The sequence below is a fragment of the Cucurbita moschata genome, unplaced genomic scaffold (assembly GCF_002738365.1).
Source record: "Cucurbita moschata cultivar Rifu unplaced genomic scaffold, Cmos_1.0 Cmo_Scf00002, whole genome shotgun sequence".
In the NCBI taxonomy this organism is placed as follows: Eukaryota; Viridiplantae; Streptophyta; class Magnoliopsida; order Cucurbitales; family Cucurbitaceae; genus Cucurbita; species Cucurbita moschata.
This window is the reverse complement of record NW_019268518.1, coordinates 1,868,903-1,892,873: the sequence shown is the minus strand read 5'-3', so window position 1 is coordinate 1,892,873 and position 23,971 is coordinate 1,868,903. Positions and strand designations below refer to the sequence as shown.

Sequence of the window (23,971 nt, the reverse complement as noted above, 5' to 3'; positions counted from 1 at the left end):
AGTTGCAGATTTATGAAGTTAAATGTAATTATATTTTATTAATATCTAAGTAAACTAGGATCATGATCGTAGTTGATCAATGACTACAAATAAAAACATACTACCAGTCAAGTCAAGTCGAGTCGGTGTTAGCATATCCCCACACACCCACGACGATCCTATTGAGAATGGGAGAGGAAACGCCTTAGGTCATCGACACACAAATATATCGTTATAATTCTATTGGTTCTTTTAGATATGGTATGGAAGCTGCAAATTGGACGAGCTGCAAATTACGCCGCAGATTAATCAAAATACTCAAACGAATTCAAACATTATTTAGCCATTTCGATGATCTAAACACGGACCGCCAAAAGCCCAGTCCATCAACTGCCCAGATATGTGGCCTAAGCCCAGGCACACCTTCGGCTCATCACAACTATCCACTGTCCTCCACTTTTCTTGTGCCTCATTTTCATTAATTTAAAATGGGTGGAGCATTCCATGACGTTTAAATCTCAACTAATTTTCTTGTACAAAATTAGTCCAAGTTTTGAACCGTGTGAGATGAGAGAGAAAAGCTAGGAAGAAGGGCCAAAAATGAAGTAAAAATTAAAAGATAGTGCAGAGCAGTTCATCACTGCATGTAATTCTCGGGTTCGAAAAAGCCACAAAAAGATAGAAAATGGTGAGATTTGAAAGAAAAAGATATGAAACTGGACTGCGAGGAGAGGGTACACATGCATGGGGGGTATCATCACAAAAAGTCAGACCTTATTCATCTTTGTTCATCTAAAATTTGGCATAATTATGCTATCTCACTGTCATTTCTACTCAGTTATTTCTACTCAGTTTGTGTACCCACCAAGTATTCTCTACTGAAACTCAAAGTCACCCCACCCACAACTTCCTACTTTGTTATTGCCCTCTTTATCTATTGAACCCCACTGTTTGCCTCCTTGTTTCAAGAGCTCTCAAATATAAGATCTTACTTCGTTTGTTTAATGCCTTTTTAGGTTAGATTTATTCTCTTTCGTTCCCTCTTTGTTTCTTTTGAAGTATCCAATTCTAGAATTACTTCAAATCATGGATATCAATTTCCATTCCAACTAAGACTGGACTACTCTCATCCATTCAGCAATTGCTAGCTTCTTCTCTCATTTTTAACTTGATGAAGCCCTATTTCACTAGGCACATTCATGGACTCTCTCTTCTTCATCTTCATCTATGTCTCTCTTCATATGTGTCTACATGTTGAGCTTTTAGCTTTGTCTCTTCTCATTGTTTTGTGGTTCATCCCTCTCTCCCAAAATTTGGTTCTTCTCAAATCTAAAAGTTTAATCTTCCTTCCTCTCAAATCTAGAAATTTAATCTTCCCTTAGAGATCGGTGAGAAATGTAGAAGATAGGTCATTGGTAGAAGATGTTCGTAAGTTTAATCTTCCTTTAGAGATCTATGAGAAATGTAGAAGATAGGTCATTGGGTCTCTGATTCTCTCCCTAGCTTTTCTTATCCTAAAGTATGGAAAGTCTAAATGATTTACTAAATTATTAACGTATTTATAAAGAGAGATTTAAATATTTTATAATCTAGTCTTATACAAACTTATTGTATAAAATACATCCACTAACATGTCTCTACGCGTCAACGATTTGGATTAAATTATTTGTAATAATTTAAGAGTAGATCGTATCATTAATATTAGTAAGATAAAACATCAAACTCAATTTATATTTATATAAAATAGACTCCTTAAATTATTACTTAAACATAATCTTCTCTTAAGTTAATAACGTATTATTTAAGATTACATTAACAACTTTAGACTTTCAATGAAATAAATAATGTTAAATTAGAAATTAAATAATTATTTGTAAGGCTAAGAACTCATGAATTCCAACATCAGGAGCATCCTGTCGGGTCAAATCGAACCAAAACCACAAATAAATAGCAACCCAAGCGTGCAGCCTTACAACGATCCTAATCCGAAGCCAACGATCCAATAAGCCCAGCCTATCAGACACCTCACGCCCAAAGCCCAGTCCATCAACTGGCTATATATGTAGCCTAAGCCCAGGCACACCTTCCGCTCATCACAACTATCCACTATCCTCGACCTTTCATGTGGCTCATTTTTATTAATTTAAAATCAACTAATTTTTTTTTGCTACAAAATTCGTTTAAAATTTTAATTGTTTGGAGGAGAGAGAAAGGCTAGAAAGGGACTAGAAATGAGGTAAAAGTTAAAAGATAGTGTAGAGCAGTTCATCACTTCATGTAACAGAAAAGAGGAGATGAAACTAAGGACTCGTCCTCTGTTCTCAGTCCTATTATATTATGGCGTTCATCATAAAATCGAATCTTGCTCATGTTTATCCGTCCAAAAATTGGCATAATCTATGCTTAGATTTGTGTACGTGTCAAGTATTATGGTTTGAAATTCAAACTCACCCTACAATTTCTTACATTGTCACCCACAATTTCTTATTTTGTCACTAGTTATTTGATGAATGCCCCCTCCCTAGTGGTGCTGCCCATTCCACCCCACTTTTTGCATCTTCTTTATTTCAATCTTTTTTTTAAGTTTTAGTTTGATCTTATTTTATTTTCTTTTAATGTCTTTTCAGGTTGGATTTTTTCTTTTTCATTCCATTTTTTATTTCTTTTGAATCTTGTGAAGTACCCCAATTTTGTGAAGTTACTTCAAACTGCGGATATAAGTTTTAATTTCAACTAAGACTCTTTCAATGATACGCGTTACTCTTATCTATTATATAAATTTCAATTTCAACTAAGACTCTTTTAGCGATGCACGCTACTCTTGTCTATTCAGTAATTCTCAAGTTTCTCTTCTTGCCTTTGCTTTGATGAAGCCGAGTTTCACTAGGCAGAGTGACTCTCTCTCTCTCTCTTATTTTTGTTCTCTCTCCTTTCTCTCTCCTCTTTGTGTGTCCTACTGCTGTTGACTCTTTCTGTGCAGGTTGAGCTTTTAGCTTTTGTCTCCTCTCTTTAACGTCTAGGAGTTTAAACCCATCAGTGACTCTCTCTCTCTCTTCCTTCTGTGTCGTGTATGTTGACTCTTTATGTACATGGAGCTTTTAGCTTTTGTCTCTTTTGTTTTTGGGTTGTTCATCTCTCTCCCCAGTTTCTCAATTTCTTTAACATCTAGAAGTTTAAACCCATCTCTCACTTTGGGAAATGCATTAAATGGGTCACTGTGTCCCTATTTCTCTCCTTTGCTTTGCCAGAAACCTATCTTGCGGGTGGATCATAAACTCTTGTCTCTCACCAGAGTCAAGCTTCATGCATGATTTTTCTAAGATACTCTCATTGTTAACATTGTTGGCTCGAAAGAGTAGTTCGTTTATGTGGAACAAAATGTGTAAGGTGATTTGGTGATATATAGTGATACCTTCGAGAAGAGGTTGAGATGTGTATGAATGTAGCATGGAAAGATATATTAAAATATCCTCACTAGCACATTAGAGTGATTCCTTAGTAATAGTATGCGTCCATTATCTATTATCTATATATTTTAGGAATAAATATAGAAAATAAAATGTTTGGTCTATATAATAAAATGTTTGGTCTATATTGTCTGGTATCCACTATAAATACTTCTCAACCAATCAAAATGTAGAAGTTTTACGGTGTCTTGTAATCTCTTCCCAACAGTTGTGTTTAATAAGGTCTATGATTTAGAATTGGTGAAACGTAGGCAAGGTTTATGGTATTGATAATATCACTCATGTAGGTTGGTTGTTGATGCACTTAGATGACTCGACTAATAATATAACTGACTTTGAGATAACACATCATATATTTGCAACATAAATATTAAAATCGACTTTAGTTTTATTTAAAAAAAAAAAAAATTAAAGGTTAAACTGGTGAGATTATGTTTTTATGCTTCGGGTAGGGTAAGTCCCCAAAATGTTAAGCATATTAAATCGGTTAATAAAGTCATTTTCACCGATGCAATTCAAAAAACAAGCCAAAAGCTCATAACTCACTCAACATTGAGATTGAGTCACATATGATTATTTTGTGAAACATTAATCTACTCAATTAATGTATTTATAGAGAGATTTAAATATTTTATAGTCTAGTCTTATACAAACTCATGGTATAAAATACCTCAACTTACATATCGCACGGATCAAATTGTTATTACTCAAATCTTTCCTTAAATTAACGACTCGTAGATTTTTTTATAGAATAGATAATGTTAATAAAAAAGATTATAAAAAATTAAATAATTAATTACAAGCCTTTGGAACATAAATTACACGAGGGTCGGTCACATCAAACCAAAACCTCAAATAAATAGCAACCCACGCGTATAGCCTTACAATAATCCTAATCCGAAGCCCATGGTCCAATAAACCCAACCTATTAGACACCTCACGCCCAAACTCCAGTCCATCAACTACCCAAATAGTGGCCCAAGCCCAGGCACACCTTCGACTCATCACAACTATCGTGTGTCATCGACGTTTTGTGTGGCTCATGTGCGGCTTGCATCGTTACGTTCTAGTCATCTAACTTTCGATCGTCTATGTTCAAATGTTTCAGCTTCGGTTCAGTCAATTTCAGCTTGCTCGTGTGGTTTGTTGTAGTCATCTAACTTTCGATCAACTTGGTTCAATTGTTTCAGCTTCGGTTCAACCAATTTAAGTTTTTCATGTCCAATTCAAATATATTTAGCCTAGGGTTTTCAGTCCATTCATATAAGTTTAGGATATTTTAAACAATATTCTTCAACTTTTTAAAAAAATTAAAAAACTACTCAGGAAAATATCTTACTTTTAATACTATGTTCATGAAAATTTGAAAGTAGCACACCTTTTACCTTTATAGAAAAATTAATTTTTTTTACTGTTTATCAACCCATTATAGATTATCTCTAAATTTTTAAAAATCCATTGGTAATTTGAAAACTGAATCTATATCCGAAACTTTTATAAAAGTTTAAGGGTATTTTTGAAAAAAAATATTAATGATTTTCATTCAAAACTAACGTTAAAGTGTGTATATATATAATTTAGATGTATTTTTGAGATGTCGTTAAAATTTTAAGAATATTATCAAAACTTATTTTTGTTAAATAAAATATAAAGTTGAAAGAGTATTTTTATTAATTTTAAATGAGTGCTTCCGTTATATGCCAATATAAAGTTAAAATAAATTTGAATCTCAACTAATTTCTTTATATATAATGAAGGGTGGGGATAAGAGAGAAATTGGGAAAGAAGGGACAGAAATGGGTACAGTAACGTCCCAATTTCAAAGTCATTGCATGTAACCTTCCAATTTTAAAGCGGGAGAGAAAGCCACATAGAAACATAAAATGGTGAGATTGGAAAAAGAAAGAAGACGAAACGGAGGACTTGAAGGAGTGGGTTACCCTCCCCCTTACTCTACCTTTGTTCCTCTATCTTTATCCTCTTACAGTTATGGCGATCATCACAAAAAGCCTGGCCTTATTCATCTTTATCCATCCAAAAATTGGCATAATATATAATATATGCTGTCTCACTGTCATTTCTACTCAGATTCTACTTAGAGTCAATATTCTCTTTTGAAACTCAAACTCACCCCAGAACTTCATACTTTGTCATTGTTCTCTACGTGTTAGATGAATGTCCCCCTCCATGTTTTTGCTCCGTGATAGTGCAAGGTGTTGCCCATTCAACCCCACCTTTTGCCGACTCCTTGTTCCAATCCCTTTCGAAAGCTCTCAAAGGTAAGATCTTACTTTTCTTTTAATGTCTTTCCATGTGGATTTCTTCTTTTTCATTCACTCTTTATTTCTTTTGAAGGATCGAATTTTATAAAATTACTTGTTTCTCTTGAAGCACCTAATTTTGTAAAATTACTTGTTTCTCTTGAAACACCCAATTTTGTAAAATTACTTCAAAAGGTGGATATAGATTTCAATTCCAACTAAAACTCTTTCCGCAACTACACTCATCCATTCAGCAATTGCAAGCTTCTTCTATTGTTTTTGCCTTGATGAAACCCTGTTTCACGAGGCACAATCACGGCCTCTTTTCTTCTTCTTGTGTGTGTCTCTTCATCTGTGTTTCTGCATGTTGAACTTTTAGCTTTACCTCTACTCTTTTTGGGTTGTTCATCTCACTCCCCCAAAATTTGCTCTCTCTGTTGCTCTCAAAACTAAGATTTAGTCTCTCTTCATGTATGTGAGAAATGCAGGAGATGGAAACCTTTGTCTCTCAAGCACCCACTTCATTGTTTGAGCAACAATCTCACAATAGTAAGTAGCATTGAAATTTTGGATTAGATCCACTTGAAAATCTAAAATATTTACGAAATTATTAACTATAAAATAAAAAATTTAGGATTTTATTAGGATTTTATTAATCATATAATTATATTTTATATATAATTGTTCGGACAATTTTTGAAATTTTGATATCAAATCATTAATTTATTAGACATTTTTAGAAAGAAACTCAAATTTAGGGTTTAAATTTAAATTTAACCAAAAAAAAATCATATATTTTATATTTTCAAACATAAAACTTAAAATGATTTATTATTACTCATTATTATTAGATTATTGTTAACTTTTCTAAAAAAAAAAAAAAAAAATGTAAATTTGTCACACTAACTCAGAAGGTAAAAGGGATTGAGTCTCTTAGAAGATCGCAAATGTTTGGTTTATATTGTCTAGTCTCTACGGTAAATACCCCTTCAACTAAAGCAAAGTATAGAAGTTTTACAGAGTGTCTTATAATCTCTTTTCAATTAGTCTTAACAAAGATTGTGAGCGTCCCACAAAAAAGTTATGTTCAACGAGGTCATCATGCATGCTTACCATCTGCTAAATGATTACAAGCAAAATTATCTCAACAATGATTTAGAGTTTGGCAACAATAATATTTGTGTTGAAGATATTGAGACATTATTTGTGCAGTAGAAGATACAAATTTTTATGGATCATAAGAGTTTAAAATATTTCTTCACCCATAAAAAAATTACACATGAGTAACGTAGGCGAGGATTTTGATATTGATAATATCACTCAAGTAAGACGGTTTGTTGATGCCTTGAATAGATAGATAGGTCACTCGTCTGTCTTGATCACATAGCAAACATAAATACAAACTAATTTGTACCTACAAAGATGGTTGTGATGGTTGAAGGGATTATTGCTCAGATGACTCAACTAATAATATAGTCCACTTTGTGATAACCCATATATTCGCAACATAAGAATCTTAGCCCCGGGTCTCTAATCTTATGCAATATAGACCTATTTACCTTATGAGAAGAATTAAATTTCAAAGGGTGAAATTATGTTTTGAATCAAATTATTGATAAAATTTCAAAGTAGATGGTTTAATAATGTTATTAAGATAAAAGCATCATAAACATGATCTTTTCTTCTGTTAACCACAGCTTAAGATTACACTAATGATCCTAGAATTTTTTTTTTTTATATAAGGAATAATGTTAAATTAGAAATAAAATTATTAAAAATTAAATAATTAATTGCAAGGGTTTAGAATCTAAATTTGAGCATCACGCAAATGGTCACGGGTCAAATCAAACCAAAACAAATAAATAGCAACCCATGCGTATAGCCTTACAATGATTATAATTTGAAGCTCATGATCCAATATGTAACGACCTAAATTTACACATATTGAGAGTCGCAACTAATATCTTATGCTCATCTCTTAAATGTGAAATATAACTCTTAAATGCTTATCTTAAATAGCGGAAAATTTAAAAACCTTACAAACACTTCAAATCGATAGAAAACACTATTGGACTTACGTGTTTCAAATCATAATGCTCGAATTAAAAGTTAAAATAAAAACAATTACAAATGAAATCTTATTCTAACCTAAGACTAGGAATTTATCTATGCAACTACTTATACACGAGCCGCAATCTTTGATTACAATGTCGTCGTCAAACGTATATGGGCGTCTTGCCTTTACCTGAAAAATAATATGGCACACGGCCTGAGTAATACTTAATAAGTGACCCCACTATAAGTGTCATGCTAATACAATCATGATTTAGAACCTATCTCTAGCTCATCTAAGGGTGACCTTCGGTCTCAGACAAATTGGATGTGTTGTACTTCCTCACACACGACCCACACGTGTGAGTGTGAATCCTCAAGGTGCTCGCACACTCCCTAGACCCTCTAGTCAAGCTAATCTATAGCGACATCCAGAGATGAGCGGAACCCCATAGTATCATGCTCTCCATGAACACCCTGCTCATCACACTATGCGCGTTCGCACTCATCCTCTCTAGAGGAAGTATCCCTATGCTTATGAAGATACAATAGCATGAGGTCCCTCTAAATCCATCTTATCATCTCTTCTAACCCAACTCTAATCTCATCTCTTTGATACATTAAGTAACACATGCTCGTTGGTTAGTTATATTAACATCGTTCTCATGCTCTTAGGGTTGTATCATATGTTGATCAAACAATATTATGTAACATGACACTCATTATCATATAACATGCTCAATATGGAAACATCATCGTATTCACCATAATGCCATAAAGTGCATTAAACATATCATGTACCTCATGCATCGAAACATAAATCACGTACCTATAACATACATTACAGCTCAAATATCATACTCATACATCACCAAAACATCATATATAATCATATTCATACACCATCATGCTCATAAATAAGGCTATCCTATAGTAAGGCCAATTGGTTTGCCTTAGGCGAAGTACTCTTTAATTTAATTAACGTAAGCTCCGGTTCTTCAAGAGCTCCTCCAAAAGTTATCCGGAGTTGACTCTTATTAGAACGTTTATCTTATTTACGTTAATAACTCATATTTATATCATAAATGAACTTAAATCTAGGATAGAGTCCTATAGTGACCTTATTTTCCTTAAATAGGGTCACGAATGTGTTCAGAAGGATCGAAAACCTATGAAACCGTATACTACATGTCTATACGAGCCGAACACGCATTTTTTGAGCCGAGAAGCCGCGCGGCGTTAAGTCGAAGGAGTCGGCGTTCACATGCGCGACACGTGTCTCTGTGCGAGAGGAGGCGCATGTCGGGTGGAGTTCCGCGTCAAGGCTGCGAGGGAACCCGTGATGGGCTGTCGGTTTACTGGGCCGAAGGGCCGTCGATTGTATGCGCGACATGTGTCACCTTCGGGAGGCGACGCGTCACAAACTTCGAAACGGACACGCGTGTTGGGTCGTCGGATTTAACGGGCCGAATGTCTGCATGACTGACACATCGGTCGTCAGATTTAATGGGCCGACTGCATGAGTGTGGTGTCTGCATGAATGACACATGGGCCGTCGGATTTAATGGGCCGACTACATGAGTATGGTGTCTGCATGAATGACACATGGGCCGTCTGCATGAGTGTGGTGTCCACATGAACGACACATCAGCCGTCGGATTTAATGGGCTGCTGCAGGTTGGGTTTTCTAAAGACGCGGGTATCCCATTCGGGTCCGACCCGGATCCATCGGATTCATCTTCCTTACCCGACTCAGCGCGATTCATCTCCGGCGCCATTTTCTCTCTCCTCTGCACGACGGTTTCCGACGTCGTTTTCCTCCCTTTTTCTCTGTCGAATTCTCATTCTCTCTCCCACGACGTTTCGTGGTTGTTGGAAGTCTGTGGAGGTGGATCGGGCATTCTCCCACTCTCTCCGACGGTGACGATGACAAGGCACGGCGTGAATCCTCTCTGGGTGGATATACTAAGGCCGGTGAGGGTTTTCCTGGTGGGTGTACTTGGTATTGGGTAAGAAGGGAGGTTTTCGATGTCGCCGGAAAAAGTCTCCGTTCCTCTCTATCTCTCTTCTGTTTCTTTGCTGCAGGTGTTTCTGTGGCTTTGTTGCAGGTGTCATCTAACTTTGGAGGTAAGTGAATTTATTTTATTTTATTTATTTATTTTAATTCAGATTAAAATTAATTGATGTTAAACCAAATGATTATATATAATTTATTTGCCTTATCTATAATATGTTTTGTCTACTGTTCTTTCCATTTATCACTATTTTCATCTACCGGAGTTTATTTGATTATAAATATATAACTTTTATACGCTATAAGCGTGCTAGATTAAGCAAATATTCTCAACGTAACTTTGTGTATGAAATATAGTATGAAAACTTTGAGTATGAATACAGATCGTTTAAAATATGGTAGGAAGACTTTGAGTATGAATACAGATCGTTTGAAATGTTCTACGTTCATAGAGTCATTAATTACTTCTCCAATGAGTACAAATGTATATAGTCACGATATATTATTGGATTCTTTTATATATATAGTTTTAAATGCGTGAGCGTGTGCTAATCTATAAATAAATCTAAGGAGCACGCTAACGAGCTCACTCAATAGGTCCATGTGTATGTGTGTGAACCGCGCATGTAGTGAAGTATTATGCCAATTATATTTCAAAATTTTTAAATAAACATTTGAAATGTGTTAAAAATAAATGAAATAAAAAAATTCGTAGCTCGGGCATAACTTTGAATACTATTCCAAAATCAAATTAGAATCATGATGGAATATAAGTTATAATAAAACTCTAATCAAAAGTTGCAATAAGGAAAATCAAAATTTTGGCAAATATTTTTATTTATTTGTCTTAATAGGTGTGTCAAATGAATATATATATATATATATATATATATATATATATTTATCTATTTAAATTGACATTAATTGAAGTTAACAAGAGACAAATATATTATATTTTGATTCCAATCATTTTTTCTTAGGCTCTCGCACATTATTATTTGGTCCATCACAAATCATCACATTATTATTAATCATAAAATTACATATTATAAATTAATGAATCCGTAACATAGCTATTAAGCTTTGTAATATAGAATGCTCAAATTCAATTGGTTAGCTCTAAATATAATCAAGTCGAAGCTGAGAAGAAAGATCGAAACACTTTGTAGATTGAATCTTCGATAAACTAGAACTCAAAGATATATCCTTAATTACAGGTGGAAGAGTCTTAAGAAACTAAAACAAGAGTCTAACCTTCAAATCAAATATACACGAGAGTAAGAATTAGAAGACCATATATTAAAAACGATAATATTCAATAGATTAAAAGTTTATTATCTTCAAGTAGTACGACCCCAATATTTTTAACAAACTTAAAGCTTAAGACTTTTTCACAAATATTTTTAAACAATTCAAATATAAAAAATATTAGTCTAGAATTCAAATCCTACGTTATTTTATTACAATTTGTAAACCTAATTTATTTCGTATCCGAAAGTAATTTTTAGAAAATTTCATAAATTTAATATGAAGAAATTCATAAAATATTGGTGGTAAAAAAAAAAAAAATCAAAATATGAAAACCTAATAACATAATAAAAACAATTAGAGTAAAACAAATAAGAAAAAAACTAAAAACAGTACTTAATTCTATTTTTAATTTTAATCATTTTTTAATCTACACTCTCGGGAGCCCGGGAGAGGAGAGAGGTTGGGATCATTAGTTGAACCCTAATTTAATCTTATTTATTTATTCATCTTATTATTTATCTCAAATCAAATTTAAAACCAAATTTATTTTTATTAATAGATAAATAAAAATATTAAAATCAAATAAATTTAAGAATAAAATAAAGGGTAAATTAATAAAAATATGCCTAGGGTATTATTTCAAAATTACTCTCAGACTTTTCCGAGTTTAAATTACAACTTTAAACTTTAAAAAAAAAAACTAAAAATATCATTAGTAGTTTATTTCAAAGAGTAAAAATACCCTTCACTAATACTCTTTAAATTTTAAAAAAAGTTCAAAAATATTCCTACGATTAATACTATATTTAAAAAAATACTCATGAAACTTTAAACGTGACATTAACATCCTTCACCTTTATAAGAAAATTTTAATTTTTTTTATACGATATTTCATATTATCTCCAAATTTTTAAAAATTTAAAGGCACTCTTGAAACCGTTTTGAAAGTTTAATGATATTTTTAAAATTTTTTATTGAAAATTCGAAAATCAAATTAACTATTTTCATCAGTATTATCATTATTTTTTTATTTAAATCAAGAGTATTTTTTAGATGATCTTTAAAAGTGAAGGGTACTAGTGAATGGTATTATTAAGACTTATTAGTTTAAACAAAATATAAAGTTGAAAATAGTAATTTTAATAGATGAGGAAAAAAAAATGAAAGGAAAAAAGAAAGTTAAAAAGTGGTTTAAATCTAAACTAATTTGTTATACAAAATCAGTTTAAGATTTGAATTAAGTGGGATGAGAGAGAAATTAAGAGAAATCTGGGAATAGGAGCCAGAAATAACGACAAACGAGAGATGAAAGTCAAAGGTGTGGTTCATCTCTGCATGTAAAGCGAGTTTCAGAGTGAAAGAGAAAGTCACAAAGAGACAGAAGACGTGGAATTAGAAAAAGAGGAGATGAAACCGAGGACTCGAGGGGGAGGGTACACACCGAGTGGGGATACCCTCCCCCTTTCTCTACCTTTGTCCTCTGTTCTCTGTCCTATGACTATCATCACTAAAAGTCGACCTTATTCATCTTTATCCATCCAAATTTGGCATAATATATGCTGCCTCATTGTCATTGATACTCAGATTCGTGTAGCCACAAGTATTCTCCTTTAAACTCAAACTCACTCCCAACAACTTCTTACTTTGTCATTGCTCTCTACGTGTTGATGAATGTCTCCGTTTTTGCTCCAAATAGTGCAAGGTGTTGCCTTCAACCCCATGCCTCTTCATTGTTTCAATCTCTTTTGGAAGCTCTCAAAGGTAAGATCTGACTTCCTTTTCTTTCCTTTTCTTTTAATGCCTTTCCATATCACATTTCTTCTTTTGCATTACTTTTTTGTTTCTTTTCAAGCACTCATTTTTGTAAAATTATTTCGCTTATATAAATTTCAATTCCTAAAACCCTTTCAGTTTTGGGCTACTCTCATCTGATTGTCACCTTCTCTTCTTACTTTGATTTCACTCACCTGTCTCTCTCTCTCTCCTTCTCACTCTCTCCTCCTTATTCTGTGTTTGTGTATCTGCATGTTAAGCTTCTAGCTTTATCTCTGCTCTTTTTGGTTGATCGTCTATTTCTCCAAAATTTGCTCCCTCAACTCCTCTCAAATCCAGAAGTTTCATCTCCCTCTGTGGGAAATGCATGAGATGGATCATTGGGTCCCTGATTCTCTCCCTAGTTTTGCCAAAAAACTTCATATCTTGGTGGTGGATCATGAAACCTTATCTCTCAAGCACTTGAGTTCATTGCTTAGGCAACAGTCTTACAATGGTACATAACATCACAATATTTCCATTAATCTCTTTCATCATCCTAATTTTAATTTTTTAAGCAACCGTCTAAAGCTAATATTATGCTTCTTTTTGTATCGGATAACATGTTGCAATCCTTAAAAGAAACTCAATGCATTTTCGTGCAAATAGTAAGCAAACTTAATGATAGAGCACAATCCCTTCCGCTCAATTTCTTCTTTTTCTTTGTCTCGAAATTAGAAATAAATTCAGACAAGTATAAGATACGAATGCATTCCTTATTTATGTTTCAATAAGACAAATTAGGTGTGTACCTGATCTATTATCTATCCATTTTCTCAAAGTATAATTGGTTTGCTAGTTCATTTGTGGGACTAGTTACTTCCTTTTCTATGAATTTAGTATGCATGACATGATTTTATTATTTTTTTTAATTTTTTTATTTTGTAATCTTCAGTTACGACCACTGGACTAGGATGTATTGCTCTATCAATGATTCAAGAAAAAGGTGATCAGTTCGACCTTGTCATGGCTAACGTTAGCATGCCTGATATGGACAGTTTTTCGTTCTTGCACATGCTCCTTAAGATGAATATTACTGTCATCTGTAAGCTCAATTTTGTTTTACTATCTCATTCAATTAAATGTCTTCATTATTCTCAAGTTATTTAGTTGTCGGGCAGTTATGTCTTCAACGATGAACTTGAAGGTGGCTACGAAAGCATTGGCAGAAGGAGCGTGTTATTTTCTTCAGAAACCTATTTCTAAAGATGATCTCAAATATGTATGGCAACACGTGTATCGCAGTAACATAAACATTGCCAAGTTAACCGATAAAGCAAATTGCGTAGATAAAGCCAAATATGGACAAGAATTTGTCGGTTTCCAAAATGGCAACCCTGTCGTTTTGTCTCAGTCCACCGATGCAGCTAGTTATAATAATAATTATAGTATTAACTATCAACTTATGAGCCATAACGAAAAAGTGCAAAATATGTCAACTAATTCCCATGATACCTTAGTTGCTTCATACTTTGAAGGAGAGAGATCAGCGGATGACGACGTAGAAGGAACAAACAAGGAGGAGAGAGTTACATATTACTCAAAACCTACCAATTTTGGACATACAAAAGCTGATGAGGATAATGGAAGAGGGAAGGAATATTATATTTCCCGTAATACCAGATCACGTATCGTTTGGAATTTGGAACGACGTCGCAAGTTCTCTGACGCCCTCAACAAGCTAGGTGATAAATGTAATTTCACCTATCTCACGTGTTATTTTTATTTTTTTTTTAGGATTTGAATTCAATGAAGCATTTCTAATTGTTGTTATTATGTTTTCTTTTGATTTTGAAGGTCGCCCAAAACTTATACTTAAGTTGATGAATGAGCCATGCTTGACCCTGCGCCAAGTAGCCAACCACCTACAGGTATTATTCTATCAAGTTTGCTTACTATTTGCACACTACGTATTTCGGTATTTATGAATAAATGAATAATTATTGCTCCTAAACCTATCAGAAATACAAAGCACAAGTAGAGTCCATAAGAAAGGGGAGAAAAAATAAATTAGCTCCAAGGATGGAAGCATCCAAATTCGATTGCTCAGTCACGACTCAACTTCCTCCGTCGGTGCAAAGGCACCAGAATCATGAGGCAAACAATTCTATACAGCAGAATCACGAGGCAAACAAATCTACACAGCAGAATCACGAGACAAACAAATCTACACAGGGAGGTTCAACCTCTCTTTCAGGAGGGAAAAGATTCCGACTTATTGCTCCTAAGCCTCCGCTTAATCCTAGACTGCTTGTTAGCGCCAACTTTGTAAATCATGGTCTTAGAATGCTTGACCACAATTTTCAGCATGTTGCTTCAAACTACAATTCAGTTCCATATAACATCAATAAGACGACTCCAGAGGTAACTTCTTATCGTGCATTTGATGAAATTCAGTTCCCAGATATACATCAAGTTGATGCAGCTCAGCAACTAGAAGCAATGGAATTTTGTGGTACATCAGAAGGGATTCAGTTGATGTCAAAGAACATCGCTTTACCTGGTTCAACCAACTTGGACAATATTGCTGCAAATTTTGGAAATGAAGGAATCCAACAACAATTTGCAGAATATGATTATCTCTTAAATGTTTTAGAAGACGATCCATACGACTTTCGCAACGACTTTAGTCTGAGTGATGTAGATAAATACAGCGAGTGGCTAAGGAACACTATTCTCGAAGACGAAAGCGGTCTAGATAGCTTTATCAATGACGAAGCAGAAAACTTTCCAGTTGAAATCAATCCATAAATAGGTATGTTTTACTTCTGCAATGTTCTCAATGCCATAAAAATCTTTGATAAACTAAAAGTTAAAGATTTATTCTTAGTTGCAGGTTGAAGAGTCTTAAGAAGCGGGATAAACAGTCTAACTCTCAAAACAAATATATACGAGAGACTAAGAATTAGAATATCATATATTAGAATTGAGCTCAATATCTTCAACAAACTTAAAGCAAGACTTTCTTCCGGTTCAAAATTGAAGATTCAATCTCGAGAACAAAGACCACATTTCTTTAAAAGTTTCATTAAAAAAAAAAAAAAAAAAAAAAAAATATATATATATATATATATATATATATATATATATTTACATATATATAAAATATCTAATAAAAAAAATCAAACAATTCAAATATATAAAATATTATTGTAGAATTCAAAATCATAAAATACTTATAATTATATTTTATTAAAAAATCAGTGAAATAAGTATACACAATTTATTTGATCCACAAATAATTTTCAAAATTTTCTAAATAAATTCATAGAAGTGGTAAAATGTGTAGAAGGATTATAATAACATTTACACTTCATTTTTTTAATTTTAATCATTTTTTAACTAACACTCTCATTCATTGGATATTATTATTTATAGAGGAAAAAGAGTTGTTGATCAAACCCTAATTTAATTTTATTATTTATAGCTAATCAAATTCAAAACTAAATCTATTTTTATTAATTAAAATATTAAAATATTACAATTAAATAAACTTGAGAATAAAATAAATACTATATTAATAAAAATATGTCTATACTTTATCTATATACTTTTAAAAATTTAAAAAAAAAAATTTAAACTTAATTTTTTTAAAAAAATATAGTTTATTTCAAAAATAATGTTTAATAATATTTCAAAAATACCATTCATTAATACACTTCAACCTTTGAATAAAAGTTCAAAAATACTCAAAGAAAATTTTAAAATAGCATTAACACTCTTCACATTTTACAAGAAAATTTTAATTTTTTAACCATTTAGACATCTAAGAGATTATTTCCAAATTTTTAAAAACTCATTTTGAAACATTTGGTAAGTTTAATGATATTTTTGGATTTTTTTTTTGAAAGTTTAACTATATTTTTGAAAAAAAAAATTAAGAATATTTTTTAGATTTTTCTTAAAAATAGAAGGCTATTATTAAACCTATTTTTCAAAAACAAAATACAGTTGAAAGATTATTTTTATTAATTTTAACCGAGTGGAACCTAAAAAGTTAAGAGAGGTTTGAATCTCAACTAATTTCTTAATACAAAATGAGTTCAACATTTAGATTCTTTGTGATAAATGAGAAATGATCTTAAATTTAGAAGTGGTCATTGGGTTGCTGATTCTCTTCCTAGCTTTGCCAAAAATCTTTGTATCTACCGGGTGGGTCATGAACCCTTGTCTCTCAACCACTCGACTTCATTCCTTGAGCAACACTTTCAATGATAAATCATGAACCCCTTCTCTCTCAAGCACTTGACTTCATTGCTTGAACAACACTCTTAATCTTGCTGGTGGATCATGAACCCTTATCTCTCAAGCAGTTGACTTCATTGCTTGAGCAACACTCTAACAATGGTGAAGAGAACCACAATATTTTCATTAATCTATTTAGTTATCCTAATTTTAATTTTTTAAGCAATGGTCTCAAGCGAATGTTATGCTTCTTTTTGTATATGGTAACATGTGGCAATATATAAGTGTAGTCTTCAAAAGAAATTCAGGGTTTCTGTTTATGAAATTGTTATGGATTATGATGTATTTATTATATATTTGTTGTAACGTTATTATATCACAATTTATATATATTTTTTTTAATTTTATTATATATAATATCTCTAAACTTAATTTCTTTCCCTTTAACCCATTTTAAAAAAGGATCTATAACGAGTTGTGTATTTAGTTCTCTTTTTTATGACAATATTGAAAGTTACCCCTTTTTGCTCGTTGTTCTTGATTGAATTTTTTTTTTTTAAATAATTATAGATTGATTTGTGTTGGTGAACTTTTAATATCTTTTATCGAAGATTGTATCTAATTGTGGATAAAACAATTTTTTTCTAAAAAAAATAATTTTTTTAACAACTCGACAACCTAACCTGAAACTAGAGGGTTATAGAAGGTTGAGTTGAAAATTTTCGGATTGAGTTGGGTTACCAATCAAACCAATTTTGGGTTTGGTAAAAAAAAATTCCTCAACTCAACCCAAACAATGTACACCCCTAGTATTAACAATTATACTTCATCCTATTTTTAATTTTAATCATCTTTTAACCATGACCCGGTAGACCCTAATTTAATCTTGTTATTTATACCTAATCAAATTCAAAATCAAATCAAGTTTTATTAATTGAAAATTGAAATATTAAAATTAAAAAAATATGCCTAGAACTTTATCTAAAAAAAAATACTCGACTTTCCAAAGTTTAAATAACAACTTTAAACTAAAAAAAAATTAAAAAATATAGTTTATTTAAAAATACTTTTCAATTTTAATGGTGTTTCAAAAATATCATTCATTAATACTTTTCAACTCTTAAAAGAGTTCAAAAATACTCTTACCATTACTATTATGTTTAAAATAAATATTATCATTTCTAGTACTTTTCAACTAAAAAAAAAGTTCAAAAATACTCATAAAACCTTAAAAGTAGCATTAACACCCTTCACCCTTATAAGAAAATTTTAATTTTTTTATTTTTTTTTATGATCTATCGACATCTCATAGATTACCTCCAAATTTTTAAAAATGGTACTCTTGAAACATTTTCAAAAGTTTAATGATATTTTTGAAACTTTTATTTTAAGGATGTTTTTGAAAAAAAAACAATTAATGCTTTTCATTAACAACTGTATTTCCTTTTTTTTTTTTAATTTAAGAGTATTTTTTAAATTTTCTTAAAAAAAATGAAAGAGTAACATCAAAATTTAATATTTTAAACAAAATAAAAGTGTATTTTTTTTTATTAGTTTTGAATGAAAGGATTGGATGTTAAAAGAGGTTTGAATCTCAACTAACTTCTTTATACAAAATTAGTTAAAAAATTTGAATTGTATGAGATGAGAGAGAAATCTGGGAGGAGGGGCAAGCAAGAGGTGAAAGTCAAAGGTACAGCAGAGTAGTTCCACTGCATGCCCAATTTCAAAGGGAGAGGGAAAGCTACAAAGTGAGATTAGAAATAGAGAGCGGAAAAAAGGTAGAAGTAAGTGAAAGAAATTAATTCAAAGATTTAAATGGTGTGGGATGAAAGAGAAATTTGGGAAGAGGGGCCATAAGTAAAAGTGAAAGGTAGAGAAATTTGGGAAGAGGGGGAGATGCTAGGTGAAAGTGAGAGGTGGAGAGCAAGTAACCACAAGCTAGATTGAGGTGAAAGTTAGAGGTGCAAAGTTCATTACATGGAACAACTAGAGTTCATCACATATAACTCCTCGTTTGGGCTAGAAAGCCACAAAGTGAGATTAGAAAAAGAAAGGAAAGTGGGCTAGAAGTAACTACCATCTAGATTGAGGTGAAAGTCAAACAAATTAGTTCAAGATTTGAATTGAGTAGAATGAGAGAGAAATCTAGCATAGGGACCGGGATTGTGTGGGATGAGAGAGAAATTAGTTAAATTGTGCGAGATGAAAGAGAAATCTAGGAAGAGGGACCATATAGAGTAAGAATTACGTGGATGAAAGAGAAATCTGGTAAGAGAGATCACAACTAATCTAGAGTATAAATTATATAGGATGAGAGAGAAATATGGGAAGAGGGATCACAATTAATAGAGTATAAATTATATGGGATGAGAGAGAAATATCTGGAGAGGGACCAAAGTAAAATAGAATTAGGTGGGATGAGAGAGAAATCTCTTAAGAGAGATAACAAGTAACTACACTTTGTGTGATGAGAGAGAAATCTCATAAGAGGGATAACAAGTAACTACACTTTGTGGGATGAGAGAGAAATGTGGGAAGAGAGACTAAGAGTAAAGGAGGAATTATGTGAGATGAGAGAGAAATGTGTGAAGAAAGACTAGAAGTAAATAGGAATGATGAAATCTGGGAAGAGAGGAAAAAGTAACTGAATATGAATTAGGTGGGATGAGAGAGGAATCTGGGAAGAGAGACAAAAGCAACTATAGAATAGAATTAAGTGGTATGAGAGAGAAATATGGGAAGAAGGATAGGAGTAAACTAGGAATTATGTGAGATGAGAGAGAAATGTAGGAAGAGAGATATAAGTAAATAGGAATGATGTAGGATGAGAGAGAAATCTGGGAAGAGGGGAAAAAGTAATATAGAATATGAATTAAGTGGGATAAGAGAGAAATCTGGGAAGAGGGACAAAAGTAACTATACAGTGAGTGGTATGAGAGAGAAATCTAGGAAGAAGGATGATAGAAATCTGGGAAGAGGGACAAAAGTAACTGCACATAGAATTAAATGGTATGAGAGAGAAATCTAGGAAGAAGGATGATAGAAATGTGTAAAGATGGATCACAAGTAACTATAAGTAGGAATGATGAGAGAGAAATCGGGGGAAGATCGTGGGATGTGAGAAGAGAGACTAGTAAGAATGATGTGAGATGAGAGAGAAATGTGGGGAGAGAAATTTGGAAAGATTGTGGGATGAGAGAGAAATGTGGGAAGAGAGACTAGAAGTAAAGTAGAAATTATGTGAGATGAGAGAGAAATGTAAGAAGAGAGACTAGAAGTAAAATAGGAATTACGTGAGATGGGAGAGAAATGTGGGAAGAGAGATGAGAAGTATATAGGAATGATGTGGGATGAGAGAGGAATCTGGTTGAAAAGGTAACTATAGAATAGGAATTAAGTGGGATGAGAGAGAAATCGGAGAAGAGGGACAAAAGTAACTATAAAATAGAAATTACTCGTGATGAGAGAGAAATCTGAGAAGATGGATAGTAGGAATTATATGGGATGAAAGAAAAATATGTGAAGATGGAATAGAAGTGACTAGAGTAAGAATTATACAGGATGAGAGAAAAATCTGTGAGGATGGACCAAAAGTAACTTTAGGTGAGATGAGAGAGAAAAGAAAAATATGTGAAAATGAAATAGAAAACGTGGGATGAGAGAGAAATTTGAGGAAAGAGATAGAAATAACTATAGAGTAGAATTAGATGGAATGAGAGAGAAATCTGAGAAGAGGGAGGAGGATTACAAATAAGAATTGAGTGGTATGAGAGAGAAATTTGTGAAGATAGGATTGAATAACTCTAGGTAGGAATTATATGGGATGAGAGAGAAAAATCTGTGAAGATAGACGAGAAGTAACTATGGAGTGGTATGAGAGAGAAATCTGGAAAGATAGAATTAGAATAATTATAAAGTATGAATTATATGGGATGAGAAAGAAAAATCTATTAAGATGGACCAGAAATAGAAATTCCCTGGGATGAGAGAGAGATTTGGGAAGAGGAATAGAAGTAACTATAGAGTAAAATTAGGTGAGATGAGAGAGAAATCTGAGAAAAGGGATCACGAAGTAGGTATATGATAGGAATTAAATAGGATGAGAGAAAATTCTGGGAAGAGAGATTATAAGTAACTAGAATTACGTGGGTAAGAGGGAACTCTGGGAAGAGGGACAACTATAGAGTAAGGAATTATTGGGATGAGAGAGAAATTCGGGAAGAGGGATTAACTACCAGAATTATATGGATTTAGAGAAAAATAGAAGAGACCAAAAGTAACTATAGAGTAAAATGTGGGACGAGAGAGAAATATGGTAAGAGGGACAGAAGTAACTATTTAGAGGAAGAATTACTCCCAGATAAATTTGAGAAGAGTAACCGGAAGTAACTATAGAGTAGGAAGTACTGATGAAAGAGAAATCTGGGAAGAGGGATCACAAGTAAAGAATAAATATCATCACTAAAGCCTAGTGAGAGAAAGACACGCAGTGAGATTAGAAAGAGAAGGGGAAGAGAGGCTAAAAGTAAAATTGGAGTGAAAGTCAAATAAATTAATTCAAGATTTGAATTGTATGGGATAAGAGAGATACTTGGGAAGATGGCCAGAAGTAAGGACAGTTCATAATTGCATGTAACGTCGAGTTTCAAGAAGATGAAAGCGAGGACTCGGAGGGGATGGTACACACCCCCTTCCTCTACCTTTGTCCTCAAGTTCTTTGTCATTTTACACATTTCTTGAAGTTTTCTATCCTTTTACACATTTCTCCGAGGTTCTTTGTCAATTTATACCTTTCTTTCTTTGTCCTCTTATAGTTATGGCTATCCTCACAAAAAGTCGGGCCTTGTTCATCTTTATCCATTCAAAAATTGGCATAATTATATTTCTACTCAGATTCGTGTACCCACCAAGTATCCTCGGTTGAAACTCAAACTCACCTCACAACTTCTTACTTTGTCATTGCCCTTAACATGTTCGATGAGTGTCCTCCTCTATGTTTTTGCTCCTCATATTCCAAGGTGTTGTCCATTCAACCCCACCTTTTGCCTCCTCCTCGTTTTAATCCTTTTTGGGAGCTCTCAAATGTAAGATCTTATTTCCTTTTTTAATGTCTCTTCATATTGATTTCTTCTTTTTAATTCACTCTTTGTTCTTTTAAGTACCCAATTTTATAAAATTACTTGAAACCATGGATATAAATTTCAATTCCAACTAAAACTTTTTCGGCCATGGACAAAAATTGCCAACTTCTTCTGCTTTTAACTAGATGAAGCACTCTCTTCTTCTTCATCTACGTGCCTCTCTCTTCTTCATCTATGTGACTCTCTCTCTTCTTCTTCATCTATGTGCCTCTCTCTTCTTCATCTATGTGACTCTCTCTCTTCTTCTTTATCTATGTGCCTCTGTCTTCTTCTTCATCTATATTTCTCTTTATATGTGTTTGCATATTGAACTTTTAGTTTTGTCTCTTCTCTTTTTGGGTGGTTCATTTCTCTCCCAAAAGTTCTTTCGTTTTCTCTCAAATCTAGAAGTTTAATCTTACTTTATGAGAAAGGTAGGAGAGGTCATTGGGTCCCTGGTTCTCTCCCTAGCTTTATCTATCTGGGTGGATCATGAACTCTTATCTCTCGAATGCTTGATTTCATTGTTTGAGCAATAGTCTTAAAATGTAGGGAACATTTGAAATTTTTCCATCCACATAAAAATATAAAAAATTTACTAAATTATTAAATATGAAATAAAAAAATTTAGAATTATATTTTATATATAATACACCAAACAATTTTTTAAATTTTTGAAGGAAACTCAAGTTTAAGGTTTAAATTTAAATTTAAACAAAAAAAAAATCATATATTTTATATTTTCAAACATAAAATTTAAAAAGATTGGACTCCCATTAGTATTTCTTTCTTTTCTTTAACAATTTTCATCCAAGACTAATGATAATGATAAGAGTGTTTTTGAATTTTTTTTTAATTTAAAAGTATTTATGAGGTTTTATTAAAAGTAGTATTATTAAAAAAAAAATTAACAAAATATTTGATAATTTTAGATGAGTGGTGCATAGACCTAAAATGATAAGGGAAGTTTGAATCTTAACTAATTTACTTATACAAATTTAGTTCAAGATTTGAATGGTTTGAGATGAAAGAAAAAATTAGGAAGAGGGTCAGACATAACCACAATAAGGTTGAGGTAAAAGTCAAATGTGTAGAGGTTATTACTCCATGCAAGGCACTAGTTTCAAAGTGAGAAAGAAGGCCACAAAGAGGCAGAAAATGGTGAGATTAGAAAGAATAAGGAGATGAAACCGAAGACTCGGAGGGGAGGGGTGTGTACCCTCCCCCTTCTTCTACCTCTATCCTTTGTCCTTCTACCATTATGGATATCATCACAAAAAGTGGAAGTGGAGCCTTGTTCATCCTTATCCATCCAAAAATTGGCATAATCTATATTGCCTCCCTAGCATTTCTACTATTTAGTGTACCACCAAGTAGACTTTATTGAAATTCAAACTCCCCACAACTTCCTACTTTATCATTGTCATTTAGGTGTTTGATGAATGTCCCCCTCCATGTTTTTGCTCTTGACAGTAAGGTGTTGTTCATTCAACCACATCTTTTGTCTCCTCCTTGTTTCAATCCCTTTTGGAAGCTCTCAAATGTAATCTCACTTCTTTTTTTTTTAATGCTCCAATCCATTTTGAAAGCTCTCAAATGTAAGATCTCACTCCATTTTTTTTAATGCCTTTCCATGTCAGATTTTTTCTTTTGAAGCACCCATTTTTGTAAAATTACTTCAAATGGTGAATATAAATTTCAATTCCAACTAAGACTCTTTCACGTGGGCTACTCATATCTATTTAGCAATTGTCACCTTCTCCTCTCTCTCTCTTATGTCTGTGTCTCTGCATGTTAAGCTTTTAGCTTTGTTTATACTCTTTTTGG

General features: G+C 32.7%; 1 protein-coding gene across 3 annotated transcripts; it reads left to right on the top strand.

The window, feature by feature from the left end:
* The first annotated feature begins 12,514 nt into the window (after positions 1-12,514).
* On the top strand, positions 12,515-15,838 carry LOC111455231 (putative two-component response regulator-like APRR6). Of its 3 annotated transcripts, none has more exons than XM_023096834.1 (5): positions 12,515-12,785; positions 13,732-13,881; positions 13,958-14,530; positions 14,634-14,707; positions 14,799-15,838. In XM_023096834.1, exons 1-5 carry the CDS (start codon positions 12,692-12,694, stop codon positions 15,585-15,587), a joined length of 1,680 nt encoding a protein of 559 aa, XP_022952602.1. In that variant the 5' UTR covers positions 12,515-12,691; the 3' UTR covers positions 15,588-15,838. The 3 variants fall into 3 exon arrangements, with proteins under 3 accessions (XP_022952602.1, XP_022952593.1, XP_022952584.1); XM_023096825.1 differs by lacking the exon at positions 12,515-12,785 and adding an exon at positions 12,884-13,293 and having other exon boundaries at positions 13,958-14,521; XM_023096816.1 differs by lacking the exon at positions 12,515-12,785 and adding an exon at positions 12,884-13,293.
* The last annotated feature ends 8,133 nt before the right edge of the window (positions 15,839-23,971 follow it).